The 13,818-nt window shown below is 42.5% G+C and overlaps 1 protein-coding gene across 1 annotated transcript in view; it reads right to left on the bottom strand.

The window, feature by feature from the left end:
* Positions 1–13,818, bottom strand: part of LOC119180392 (pseudouridine-5'-phosphatase) — a 51,667-nt gene that overhangs the window by 19,602 nt on the left and 18,247 nt on the right. The window contains exon 2 of the mRNA XM_037431583.2: positions 294–512. Coding sequence (XP_037287480.2) covers positions 294–512 — 219 coding nt within the window. The remainder of the gene's footprint in view (positions 1–293; positions 513–13,818) is intronic.

Below are 13,818 nucleotides of genomic sequence, written 5' to 3'. Positions count from 1 at the left end.
TTTGGCCTTCCGATCTCTTTGGATATATACTTTACAACGTCGTATACCCGATCTCTTAGCATATATTTCACAACGTCATATTGTGACGGAAGTACGTTAGCGAAGCCATGGTGGATACCGACCCAAAACACTTTCGTGTTAATAAATAGAAATAGAGAAAGAAATAAGACATGAAGAAACGGGGGAAAAACAGAGAATAGAAGAGAAAAGGGAGCTGCTCAGCTTTACACGGCCGAAAGATTTGTTGCCCTCAGGGACCCGCCGGGCGCATTCGGCGGCCCTTTCCCTCTCACCGGGCATGAGTTCGGCGCTGGGGAACATTTCGGCGTACAGGCGGTCCATCTCCTTCAGGTACTCCTCGGTGCCCAACGGGAGTCCGAGGCCGTCGATCACCAGACGAGCCGCATCTTTTCCCGGGATGCCCATCACCCGCTGCTTGAGTTCCCACGTGTACAGCTTGCCATAACGGTCGGCCACGGTCTGCACTGCCTTCGTGTACAGCTTCTCCGTATCTGCGTGCCAAGCACACGACACAGCGTGAACGAATTGCAGAGGAGGAAAAAAAATACAGGACAGCTACGCGCAAGGAACACACACTGTCAAGGTTTGTAGTCTTTGTCAACGAAGTTTTTAATTATTTTACTCAATATGGCGTTGCGCAACGTGTTCGTAACTCTCTTGTTTCAACACCAGCCGCTAGAGTAGGCTTCTGTTGCTCACCCTTAAAGAATGGGTATACACTGGAAAACAAAGGCCCGAGTTTTAAGTATGATTAACCATCTCCAAGTGTTTATATCCTTTAAAAGTCATGACAACGAACGGGGACGGAGGTAGCGAAGAGATTTAGATCAAACTAAAGTACATTATACGAGTTCCTCGACCTGCGCGTGTGTGCAGATCGTTAACACTGCACAGAGAGGAAAGGAAAATTGTCTAATTTGGCTATGCTTCTGTAGACGCAGCGGGCATCGTTTGCGAGATACTTTGCTTGTCCACAAGTAAGTACAAATATACACCTGCACAATGTAGCCTTGTAGATTAAACGTCATAAACGTCATGAAACAGCTTCAAACGACTTCATGTTGAATAATAATAATAATAATAATAATAATAATAATAATAATAATAATAATAATAATAATAATAATAATAATAATAATAATAATAATAATAATAATAATAATATATTTATTATTATTATTATTATTATTATTATTATTATTATTGTTGTTGTTGTTGTTGTTGTTGTTGTTGTTGTTGTTGTTGTTGTTGTTGTTGTTGTTGTTGTTGTTGTTGTTGTTGTTGTTGTTGTTGTTGTTGTTGTTGTTGTTGTTGTTGTTGTTGTTGTTGTTGTTGTTGTTGTTGTTAGTAGTAGTAGTAGTAGTAGTAGTAGTAGTAGTAGTAGTAGTAGTAGTAGTAGTAGTAGTAGTATTTCTTCAGTAAATGTGCCTTGGCTTGTCAAAGCCCATTGCAAGCTTGAGTGACAAAGCCTGGTGGGCAGAAAACAAAACCGAACGTGTTACATGAGAGTATAGGACTAAATAGCGTGCACATTTGATTGGAAGCAGAGGTCACAAAAACTGTAATCATTCCCATTATACAGTAGTTACAAAACTTGAAAGTGAACAAAAAAACAGAAAAACAGCGATCTTTCACAATCAAGTGCAACCCCAAATTATTGCTCACAAGTATGCTTGCAAATGAGTTCATATAAAATGACACCTGATGCACATTACGCGTACGAACGATACGCCGTAGCGGTTTTTTTATTTGTGCTTTGTTCTTGCGTGAAAAATGGGCAGTACATTAAAATAAGCTGGGACAATGCGTGCTCGTCTCCTATAGTTCCATACCTTGTTGAACATTTTCGTCTGACGCACTTTGGGCCTTTATGAACGAGAAGTGACGTGCGGAACCAGAAATTCTTTGGACAAGAAATGTTCCAAGACAACCTTTTGTATTATTATATCATTTGTAATAATAAAACGTGTTAAACAAATGTGCTGCGAAGTGAACTAGGAAGCAGTAACAAGGCGACTGACGAAACTTCGGCACGCCTGCTGGGAGGCGCGTGCAAGGCGATGCACAGAGACGACCCGTGCGTCTTTGTCTGAACATTTGCGCTGTTTTTAAGTCCAAGCATGCACGGACAAATAGCCCAACTTTCGCTTCCAGTACGATCGGCCAAGGTCGGAGATGGCTGTAGCTCGAGCTCACCGGCCGCGTTTGGCGCCCACACACTGCAGGAAACACTTCATGGCGCCAACGTGGAAGTTCTTTGACTGCGTTCCCACTGCGGCCAATGCTGCGTTACTTCCAGATCGCGACAGCATTCCTTTAGTTTTCCCTTCGTGGCTTAATGTCAAGACCTTGTGGTTGGTACAGGAATGAGGCAAATATGAAAAAACTCCAACCAAACATCGTTCTCACGATCCCCACGTTTCGAAGCTACCCCGACTTTTTCCTCGGGGCTGAGAAAGCCAGAATGTGTGGCGCTTGTGATATACTCTTTGTCGCCTTGCCTGAGAGGTTCGCCTTTCACGCAAGGCTTTGAAAGGGCTTCGAAACGTCGGATTTCTGAATGCAATCTTTGGTTGGAATTGTTCTATTCACCGCAGACAGGGGTGGCACACTGCTCCCGGGATAATAATAATAATAATAATAATAATAATAATAATAATAATAATAATAATAATAATAATAATAATAATAATAATAATAATAATAATAATAATAATAATAGTTGTTCACCAATTTTCTTGCGCAGAACATCAAATAAACGTTTTGTTCACTATCTCCAGACGCAAGACTATCGTCTTTCGACGAGATTTGCAGTGTAACCTGTACATACAGGGCCAATTTTTTTTTTTTTACTAGCAGACGCTGCCTGCGTCGGCCTAGCATGGCGAGAGAGTGAAAGGGGAGCGACAGTTTTGCGGGTGCCCTTCCTGGGTGGTCACGAGACGCGAGCATGCGCAGTGGGGTGTACGGAGGGACAGCGTTACACAGGCTAGTCAAAGAGTTGCTTTGCATTTATTAAGACAGGAAAAGAAACGAAAAATTAAGGTATAGCAATGAAACTAACTGAGAAAACGACTGAAAACGAAGTTACGGCGACGCTTTTTTGCGACCAATGGACGAAACAGAACGAGGACGAGGTACTATCAATCCGCCCGGTTTCAATTCGCAGATGCGCTTTGGGATTCGCTGTTTCGGACAATTGCACACAGCGCGAAAACACGCGAAAGAAGTAAAAAAGAAAAAGGCCGAGGCGCATGCGTCCCCAGGGCGCGTTCAAAGACGTGACCGGAGACAATGGCACGGCTTCTCAGCCGCTTTCAAAGATGAGCAAACAGCCCTTTTATTTTTCGTCTTTTGATATCCTAAACGCACGCCAGCCGATTCACCGAGCCTGCGGCTCAGGTGCCTGCTAGGCGCCATCCTCGTTACAAAACACGGGCTATAAGTTCAATGCAACAACATGCATGACGTGCGCCGGCAAGGCTTGCCGGTATTGGCTTATTTCGATATTTTTTAATGCATACCATTACGTAAGAATGAAATCTATATAATTGTTGCGAAATGAAAAATGTTTCGGACTTCACCTGCATTATGCGTAACAATGAAAAAGTATTGGAAACACTGACGAAAACGTATCAATCCCACTCGGACACGAATTGCTACAGCGCATCCCGACGAGGACCGAATGAAGTGTACCCACAAGACATCAACGCTATGCCTTGCGTACACTTCTGCAGTCCTCTTGTGTGTGTGCGCTATATGCTGTATACTGTATACCACCAAGCCATCCTCTTGTTCTCAAACAACGCCACTGTTCCGATTACTACAGCTTGTTTCCCGCATTTTCGAACATCTGGCTGTATTTTTGACGGACTGTCAGCGCGCGGTGACTGCACGCGATCGGCAGCCATGATGTCACATTCTGGAGGTGCATGCGGTGTGCACGAGCTCCCGGCCTCCTCCTCCTCTTCTTCTCTCCCCCTCTCGTTTCATCTCAACCTCGCCCTTTCGCAAAAGCACCGGTGTTTTGTCCCAGCAAGGAGTACTGTGCGAATCTGTTAGCCACCCTACGGAATTCCTCAAGCTTGCCAGGATGCTGTAAAACCACCTGTACTCCCATCCTTTAACGCACATTTTCAAAGTTATGCCAAGAAGGAAATGATGCAGGAAGTGCAAGACACGTCCTTTGAAAATTACTGTGCTACAACGTGGTTTGCGCTTGTTTTTGGCTTTCTCCCTTTTTTTTCTTTTTGCTCGACAGCAGATCTTTAATAATGGATAATCTGTCTCGGGCAACGAACACGGCCGTCGAACCTACGGAGCCGGTGAACGCATGGCCTATTTAGCGCAATGTCAAAGGATAAATAAGGAACACTTCGCTTTAGAAGCTCATATAAAATGCCCGGAACGAAATAAATAAAGCGGCTGGTATAAGAACGGGGCCAGAATGTCTACCAGGCTCGTTTAGATTCAATAGATGCAGCCCTGAAGGAACAAAACTTTAAATAGAAAAAGTACCGAAGTTCACGTTCTTCAGTCAGCATCAAAAAATGCTGTTTTACGAAATAAATCTGAAACAAACAAGCCTCTATAAAAAAGGACAACAAGAGTAAGAAACTGTCGTACAAAACCATAACAAAGACACTACACTGGGAAAGTTTAAAAGTATTCTGATTTGTGCGAAGCCTCCTACCACAAATCCTACGATATTGACAGCACTGATTGTGATGCGTCATATAGCTGCCATGATGGCCAGATTCTGTTGCGCTCCACCCTTTAGTGCAGGCGTCTACAGGGCTCTTATTGATGAAAATAGCTGCACCTGCGGCTCAGACGTTTGCCACATTCTGGAGCCATTTTTAGAGATGAATTATAGAACAACAAGAGATTGCTGTCACTTACTTGCGTTCATTATTGATATCACTTATTCAACTGCATTTAAAAATGTCCTGTCAAGCCCACTGTAGCATTGCACAAGTGTTTATTCTACAATGTTTGAAGTTTATACACTAGATGTTCGCCGATATCCTTTGCAAGGCTTTTGCGATTATTCTGTACAATGTTTGCATTTAGCTAATATTGTTACTTTTTTTTCTGGTATGTACGCTACACCACCTCATTAGCGCAAATGAATTTTGAGGTTACTTGAAGTAAATAAATAAATAAATTATTAATTGGGCCTGCGCTCGGTGACGTTACTTTGGCGTACACTGGCCCTCGTGCGAAAATAAATTGAGAGGAAAAAAGAAAGAAAAAAAGCAGTTGAAGATGCCGAGAGATATCCGAATAATTAGCATCACTTGTGAAGGCAGGCCCAGTTTCATTCCTCAGTAAGAACAAATTGCACGAAAAGCGGCTTGGAAAGAACTGGTAAGCCCACTCAAGGACTACACAAGCCATAAAAATCCTCCGGGCTCCCAATTATGCTGCAAATTAGCGCAGTGACGTGCTCGTCGAAAAGGAAAAAAAAAGAAAGAAAAAAATCTAAGCGACGTGCGAGTGTTAATTCCTCGAAGTGTTCGCAATAACGTAAGCCTTCGCGTTGTCTGCTTAGCGATCGCATCGTTATAAGACAGGCAAGTTAACATGTACTTTAAGAACCACTCTTTCTAGTTAAGTTTATCGTAATCTCTAAAACAATGTGATACTGCTGCATTCATTCATCAAGCTTACCGCATCCGATACCGATTGGAGCGAAGGGAACTAAATTATGCGAAGACAACACGCACCATCTACCCCCCCCCCCGCACCCCGCCCCCATTTTTTAGGGGCGAAACTCCTTAAAGCAGCACCCGTTCGTCCCTCGTAGCCGTTGTAGTATGTAACAAGTATAACATTCTGACCTCCAAGGTGGTGCCGGTGAGAGATTTCTTCTGTGCGTTGTTGAACAATAAAAGATAGTGCTCAATGTACATGCCAATGGCTGCTAAGGGGAATGAGAGACAGGAGAATTCGGCTTTTAGTTAACGCGCACGCTGCGAATTTTAATTTGTTCAACAACGCACAGAAGACAAGAAAGGGTTGCTACGTTATACTCGCTGGGCGTAACCAACTAGGTCTTAGAAAGGTTTAGCGAGCGTTGGGCTGCAGTGCCATGAATACAGTGTACTAGTATGTACCATGACCTCGAGGTGGTTAAAGGTGAGAAGTAAACCCGAAGCGCAAGCCATAAGAAAGTGTGCGTGTGCCACCTCTCGTTTAGTCCTTGGAGTGTCCGCTGGATGGCGCTGCTTCTGTATGGGGAATATATGATGAAAAGATGCGAGATGGTGGTACTTGGAGTGTTGAATAGATGGACGAACGGCACCACACAGACAGATGCATGGAAGGACGCATGAAAGGACGCAGGGGCGGATGCATGGACGAACGCAGGGACGGACGCACGAATAGACGCACGCACGGACGGGCAGATGGACACATGGACGGTTACACAGACGGACGCATGGACGGACGGAAGCAAGAACGAATGGACGGACGAATGCTCCGCCCCACTCTCCATCATTCACTCCGTGGATATGCTGCCAATTTTCTTACAACGAAAGTTGTTATAAGATCACAACTCGGGTCACGCGCATGCAGTTGTCCACCGCCGCCGCCGGTGTCCGTAACCACATCCCGTAAAATTACAAAAAAAAAAGACCTACCACAAATGACACCGTGGGCCTCGAACTCGAATCGGCTGGGTTCCAACCCAGAATTTTACCACCAAACGACGGCGGTGCTTGGGACTTCTTGGCAAACTTGCCTTAGGAAGGCTTAATGTCGGAGAAGCAATCGCGTTCATACGACTTATAAAGCATTTTGAAACAGCGAAAGAACAACCAGTCGTCGCACAGTGCGAATTGCGTAAGGAGTGGGTCGCCTAATGCTTCAACCCATTACATAAACTTGTTCTCGTTCAACTATCAACTGTGGCGCATACCCACTTCAACCATAATTCCTCATCGTCGTCAGCCACTGCATGATCGAACAATTGGCGCAAAATTCCTTGCAAGTGTTTAGCGGATGCAACGCAAAAAAATAACGAAAAACAGCATAGCGAATGCCGGCCTACTACCCCCAAAAACTTATTATTAATGCCGTTGTGAGTATCACAGCAAGTGTGATTGCAGTATACTTACCCAATGAGTGTTTTAAAAGGCTCTGAAAGGCCACTCTTTTAGCTCGGTGACTGTGCTGCACCTTCAGTCGCGCAGGTCTGACGTTTTTTGTTTATATCCCTTAAATTGTGCCGTAAGCACGAAAATATAACTTTGTACCGTACCGTGACTCGATAAGTCATCATTGTTGTCTTCCGTGCAAATATATCGGTCCGTCTCTTATAGGGCAAGATGCAAACAGAGACATATATAACGGCGCTGCGATCACTGAAACCGGGCATGGCAAAGATTGATCCGAAAAACTAAATAGATTTCATTAGCTTTATAAAATTACCTTTATAAAATTTTTAAAACGCATCTGAAATAAATTACAAGTTACAGCTGGGAAAAATAACTGACAAAGCATTATGCTTCTACTTTTGAAATCTACTCAAACTACTTTGAAATTCACGAAAGCTTGTTATTCACGAACAACTCGTTTGCACATTCACAGACGTATACATTGTAAATTGCGAGATCTCTGTTTGCCCTCATACGTTTTAGGGTTTGACACTCATAATAATTAGTGCGTGTTGTTTCTCTTTTGCTAATTACTAAGTCGCTAATTACCAGGGACGCATTATATTACAGCAAAACACAATACTGAAAATAAGGCGCAATATACTTGAAACTACTCGCTGGTAGCAATCGACTACATTACTACGTTATAAGCCCAAAAAGATAATTCACCGCAATACTAATTAAAAATGATTAATGTAACTTCATTAAAGCCAAGCTACTGCAGAGTCTGGCTGAAATAGAGGATGACAATTGCGCAGCAAATTTCCGAAGGATATAGGTGTTAAGAAGGAGTGACGCATATCTGAAAATAAATATACAGACCATTGCTGTTGGCGAGTGATGTTTCATCTTTATCCCTTTCTTTAGATTGTCCCCATTTTCGTGTTTTCTTGAACTAAGTATAAACCGTAAAACCAGAGGGGGGGGGGGGGGGGGGGCGACACAACAGTGTGTTTTTTTTATTCTCAGAAACAGTGTGATAGGAAAGAAAGTACTTTGAGGTATTGCATACATTGAGAGCAAAACAGATGAGCACATTATACAAAGATGGAATGACCGACCTGCATGCGTACGCAAGATAACTTGTCATTGTAACAAATGAAGTCTTCCATGCCAAAACCACGATGATTATGGTCATTGCCGTCGGTCTTCGTAAATTTCCACCGTCGTGTGTCCTTTATCGTGCGGTGACATCCCACGGTACAGAGGCTTCTAGCGTATTTCACCGTCGTCGAAATGAAGCCGCTGCCCCGCGAAATGGAACTCCCGATCTTCGGGTTAGTAGCCCATTGCCGTAACCACTGACACACGGCGGCGCCAATCGAGCGGATTATATGCTGCGTTGGGCTTTCTCTCGGATTTCGCCCGTCGAAAGTTGCAGGAGCGAATTTCGGCTGTGGCGGCAGCATTTCGATGGATCCAGAATGTTAGAAATCCATGTGCTTTGATTTGGCCGCACCTTAAAGAATCAGAGTTATCGGACAACTGCGTCCGTCACAACATCGAGATTTTGAGGTGAAACAGGAAAAATTATTATTTCAGAATTTCGTGCCTTCAGCGCGAGCGGCTTCGCTCAGACGAACTAAAAGCGGCCGCCTTTCATGCGCGTGCGATGACGCTAGCACTTAGAATTCGTTTATGAAGATATCAAGCTAAGTGATACTTTGGATTGCAAGACAAGTTTAAGATGTCGTAAATTGTCAGACACTACAGCATTTCCACACAAATTGCCCTGTAGGTGAGAATACAGATGTTAACCACCAAGTTCTGTGCTAAGTTTGATGTGAATTTAGCAGTGGCAACATGAATGATAACTACCACAAAATGACACTATGCGATGTTACTTCGATCAACTATGATCTAAATGACAGGATAGTTATATGGACGAAATAGCCTCCCGCTGTCAGGGACGGAACCTGTGGCAGCGGCAAGGCAATTCTGCCTCGACGTAAACTTGATGCACTAAGACGAGAAGTTGCTAATACCGACTCATGCTGTCCTCGTTAGCAAACATGTGTGTTGTCTAAAAGATAAAACCGCCCTGTGTAACAACTACCAAGACACATTAATCTTCCGAGCAGTTTTATGCGTATGCATGTACAAACTTTCCTGTTGACAATTGATTGATATGTATGGTTATGAGAGACGCCGTGGTGGAGGGCTCCGGAAATTTCGACCGCCTTTGGTTCTCTAACGTGCACCCTTTCCGGTTGACGAGGAAGTTAGTTCACTGAAGAGCTTGCCTCTTTTTTGCGCAGTCTGCTGACCCACTTTAGTATATCTGCATCGCTACGAGCCACTGCTGCACGTGCCTACGTGACATCGGTCACAGCGGCTCAATTATACACATATGCCAGCACGCGTCGCCGTGTCCCGACCTCTTTCCTCATATTCACGCTGAGACCCGAGTGTGTATGTGCTGTTTCCCTTTGGACTGGTCTCATTTTCACGCTTATATGTGCTCTTCCTAATAAAATACGAGCGGAAAGTTGCAATCACGTATACACCTGCCAACCCGGGCCAAATACTAACAGGACAGCCACGCTTTAAGTGCTATAGAATTTCGAATAACATTCCTACGGTAACTAATTACCCACTAAATAGGAGACAATTAATCGCCGAGGAAACTCTTCCTATAGGAGGTTTATCAGTCACGCCCCATAAGTGTCGTGCAACTGGACTGTGTGTACACCTCCAACTGATTCTGTTGTTTTCTTTTCTTACATGAGAATAGTTGAAAATGAAACTTGCGGCTCAATTCTGTATGTAAAAATTGTACTCGGTTACTGAACCACAACATGCCAAATCTGAAAAGCTGTTTTCACGGGATAGACGCGAATCCGGACGAATCAGTTTTTTTAGATAGATAATATTTTTATTATTCAATAAAAGATAATACATAGGAAAAAAGTTATACAGAAGGAGGTCCCAAAGCTCTAGGCTGCAAGGGGACCTCCTGTGCTAGTTACATAAAGAAAACAAAACATGTAAAGCAACTCGGTAAACAATAGAATAAGTTTAAAGGAATCAAGTACATTTCATTGCAAAAGAAACAAACAGTCAATTATTGTCAAATCGAAACACTTGATAGCAGATGAAATCCATCAGCAAATGATCAATAACACCTGGCAGCAGAAGAAATGAAACTTGAATTGTATATACACCTAAGTGCATGTTAGATGATAAACGATCGATACAAATATCACATGTGCTGAGTAGTAATAGGTAAAAAAAAGAAAAGTTAAAAGTGGTATGTCTCAAAGCGGCAACAATGCCAGACACATGTTATTCATCTAATTTGGTACAAAACAGAGCAAACATAATGAACGATTAGTTCCGAATTGAACAGCATAAACAACGAGATTATTTAAACATTAAGTAAATAGGAATTTAAGCGTTTTTTAAAACTGCCTATGTTTGGAGACATTTTTACGTCACTTGGAATACCGTTCCAAACGGAAATAGCTGTAAAGGTAGAAGTGAATCTGCCATAGTTAGTTCTAACTTTCGGTAACAGGAGGTTATTATTTGATGCAAATCGAGTTATATTTTGATTAATGAGTTGTTCTTTATTGAAGACCATGAAAGGCATGTTTGAGTGAAGAGAATTGTATGTAAGGGTTGCCATGTTGAAAAGAAAAAGTTTATGAATTGTTAGAATACGAAGCCCTTGTAAAATAGCAGATGCGCTACATCGTGATGGTTGATATGTGATAATGCGAATGGCCTGGTTTTGAACATATTGCAAAGGAGCAAGATGAGTGCTATATGTATTGCACCAGGATGCAATGCAGTAAGTGAAGTGACTGTGAACGAAGGCATAGTAAAGAGAAAGCAAGGTATTTGGCCCAAAGTATGGACGTGCTTTGATGAGAATCCGGATGCCATAAGCTGCTTTTTGCTTTAGGTGTGAGACATGGGAAGTATACTTTAAATTTGCATCAAGAATCACTCCTAGAAATCTACACTGACTGGAGGCTTTGATAGGATAATTATTGACCGTTATAGACGGATATTCAGTGACCTTTTTTTGAGTGGGGTGAAATAGCACAAAAACTGTTTTACTAGGGTTAATTTCCAGTGAATTATGACGACACCAGCGAATTATATTTTCAAGATCACTGTTTAGTTTAAAAGTAACAGTATCGATCGAGGTGCAAGCAGTTAAAATCGTAGTGTCGTCCGCATACAGATAAGGTAGACAGTGCGATAGGTGAGAAGTTAGATCATTAATGTAAACAGTGAAGAGTATTGGGCCTAGAATTGATCCTTGAGGTACTCCCCGATTGATTATTTTAAAATTAGAAAGATGATTGGATATGCTGACAGCCTGTTCTCTGTCAGTTAAGTAGCTGTGAATGAAGTTCAGGGCAGGTCCTACAACACCGGCCGCGTTTAGCTTGGTAATTAAAATTTTATGAAGGATTGAATCGAACGCTTTCGTGAGGTCAATAAACACTGCTCCAGCATATTTACCTGAGTCAATATAGTGTTTAATCGTATCCGTGAATGAAAGAAGCGCGAGGTTGGTAGAGTAGCCTGCACGAAAGCCAAACTGCGAGGCAGACAGAATGCTAAATTTAGTTAAGTAATTTGTTAGTCGCTTTTCAAAGCACTTCTCTATAACTTTGCTGAGCACAGACAGAATTGCAATGGGGCGATAGTTAGAAACCAAACCCTTATCGCCTTTTTTAAAGACAGGAACTATTTTGGCTCTCTTTAAATCAGATGGAAATGTGCCATTTTTAAACAAAAGGTTAATTACATGTGAGAGGGGATCAGCGACGATATCAGCGACATATTTCAAGTGAACTGGTTGAATTTCATCAAGACCCGCGCTTGTTAATTTTAATTTCTTGGTCACATTGTGAATTTCTTCTGGTATGGTAGGATATAGAAAAAAGGACTGTGGTTGCCTTTCAAGCGTACCTTCAAAGCTGTCGGAAACGGGTGTGTTATTAACTGTAAAATAATTATTAAATTCATTCGCAATGGCTGTTGGTTCTTTGTAGGTGCCATTAATGCTAGAAATCTCATTTATTAGTGTTTCTTTTGAGTTCCTGTTCAGAAAAGAGTTGATGAGCTTCCATTGTTCAGTGATACCAGAGGCTTCATGAAATTTAGCTTCGTAATACCTTTTTTTGGCGTCTCTCAATAATTTATTTAGGATATTTTTGTAACAGGAATATCGCTGCTGCAATTTGTAGTTAAATGGACAACGTTTCGTCTTTTTGTACATATTGTCTTTCTTACGCATACACTTCAGTAAACCATCAGTGAGCCATGGGTTATGGGGTGCAGGATACCTTTTGTGGCATCTAACAAAAGTGGTTGCTTCGCGAATACATTGCTTCAATACTGATGAGAATGCCTCAAAAGCTAGCTCTGCATTTGTTTCGGATTTAATTCTCGACCAGTCAAATGATGACATGGAATCTATAAATGAAACTTTGTCAAAGAGGGCTTTTCGAAAAGAATGCTTCGTTCGTGACAAGGCCGACGACAAGCGACAAAAAATGGCATAGTGATCGGTGATATCGAGGGGTATTATGCCACATTCATTACTTGATAAGTGGTTAGATAGAATGTGGTCAATAAGCGTGTTTGAGCCACCCGTAATACATCTTGTCGGCAACGTAAGAAGCTGCTCATAACCAAAGCCTGTAAAACAATTTGAATATTCAACCGAACCTTGATTGGAATCTTCTAATAGATTGATGTTTATATCTCCCATAATAACAACGTTTTTCCTTTCTCGTGAAATTCGATCCAGGGTTTCATGCAGTGCCGAACAAAACTCGGGCACGGATGATGACGGTGAGCGGTAGACGCATGCTAGAATAGTTTTTTCTGAATGGGGTTGTTCAAGATTGTCGTCGATTTCAATCCATACAGATTCCGTGTTATCAGCTAGAATGGCGAGATCGTTACGACGCTTATATTTTACTGAAGATGATATGAATATAGCTGATCCACCATGACTGTTCGATTGGCGGTGACAATATTCTGGAGTGTAGTGTGGTAAGCAATATATGTTTCGGTCGTCAGACGATAGCCACGTTTCAGACATACAGATGAAGGAAAAGTGATGGGCAAGGGATGCTAGATAAACACAGATGTCGTCATAATGTTTTCTGAGACTACGCGTGTTGAAGTGGATGGCCGATAATCCTGGGCTTTCGAAAAAACGTCGAAGCTGGTTAGCGGAGTAATACATTTTGAGGCGTTTTGAAGGTTACTCAGCAATTCAGTTGATTGCCAGACACCAACTAGGAGGCAGAATGAAACACAGAAAGGTCTGCATCCTTCGTGATGCGGTATACCCGACTGTCAACTGATTTTCGTGCTTTGATCTGACAATTGTCGGTCCATAGGAACTTCCAGCCATGTTCCCTCTTAAGCTTCAGTGCCTTAGCGAAAAGTCCTTTCTTTTCCAACGTTAGATGATCATTTACATAAACAGGACGACTTTGCGAGCCCCCAAAGCCTAGTTCATTGGTGTTCAGTTTAGCTTTTCGTGCCTTAGTAATGAAATCTTGTTTCTTAGTACGTGAGCAGAACCGCGCGATGAGATTCTTGTCCCCCGTTCCAACTTTCCCTCGAACGCGATGAACGACGTCAATGTCCCCATCTGTAA

This window comes from Rhipicephalus microplus, chromosome 7, assembly GCF_043290135.1.
Source record: "Rhipicephalus microplus isolate Deutch F79 chromosome 7, USDA_Rmic, whole genome shotgun sequence".
NCBI lineage: Eukaryota > Metazoa > Arthropoda > Arachnida > Ixodida > Ixodidae > Rhipicephalus > Rhipicephalus microplus.
The sequence above is the reverse complement of the archived record's forward strand: the minus strand, read 5'-3'. Positions and strand labels throughout refer to the sequence as shown.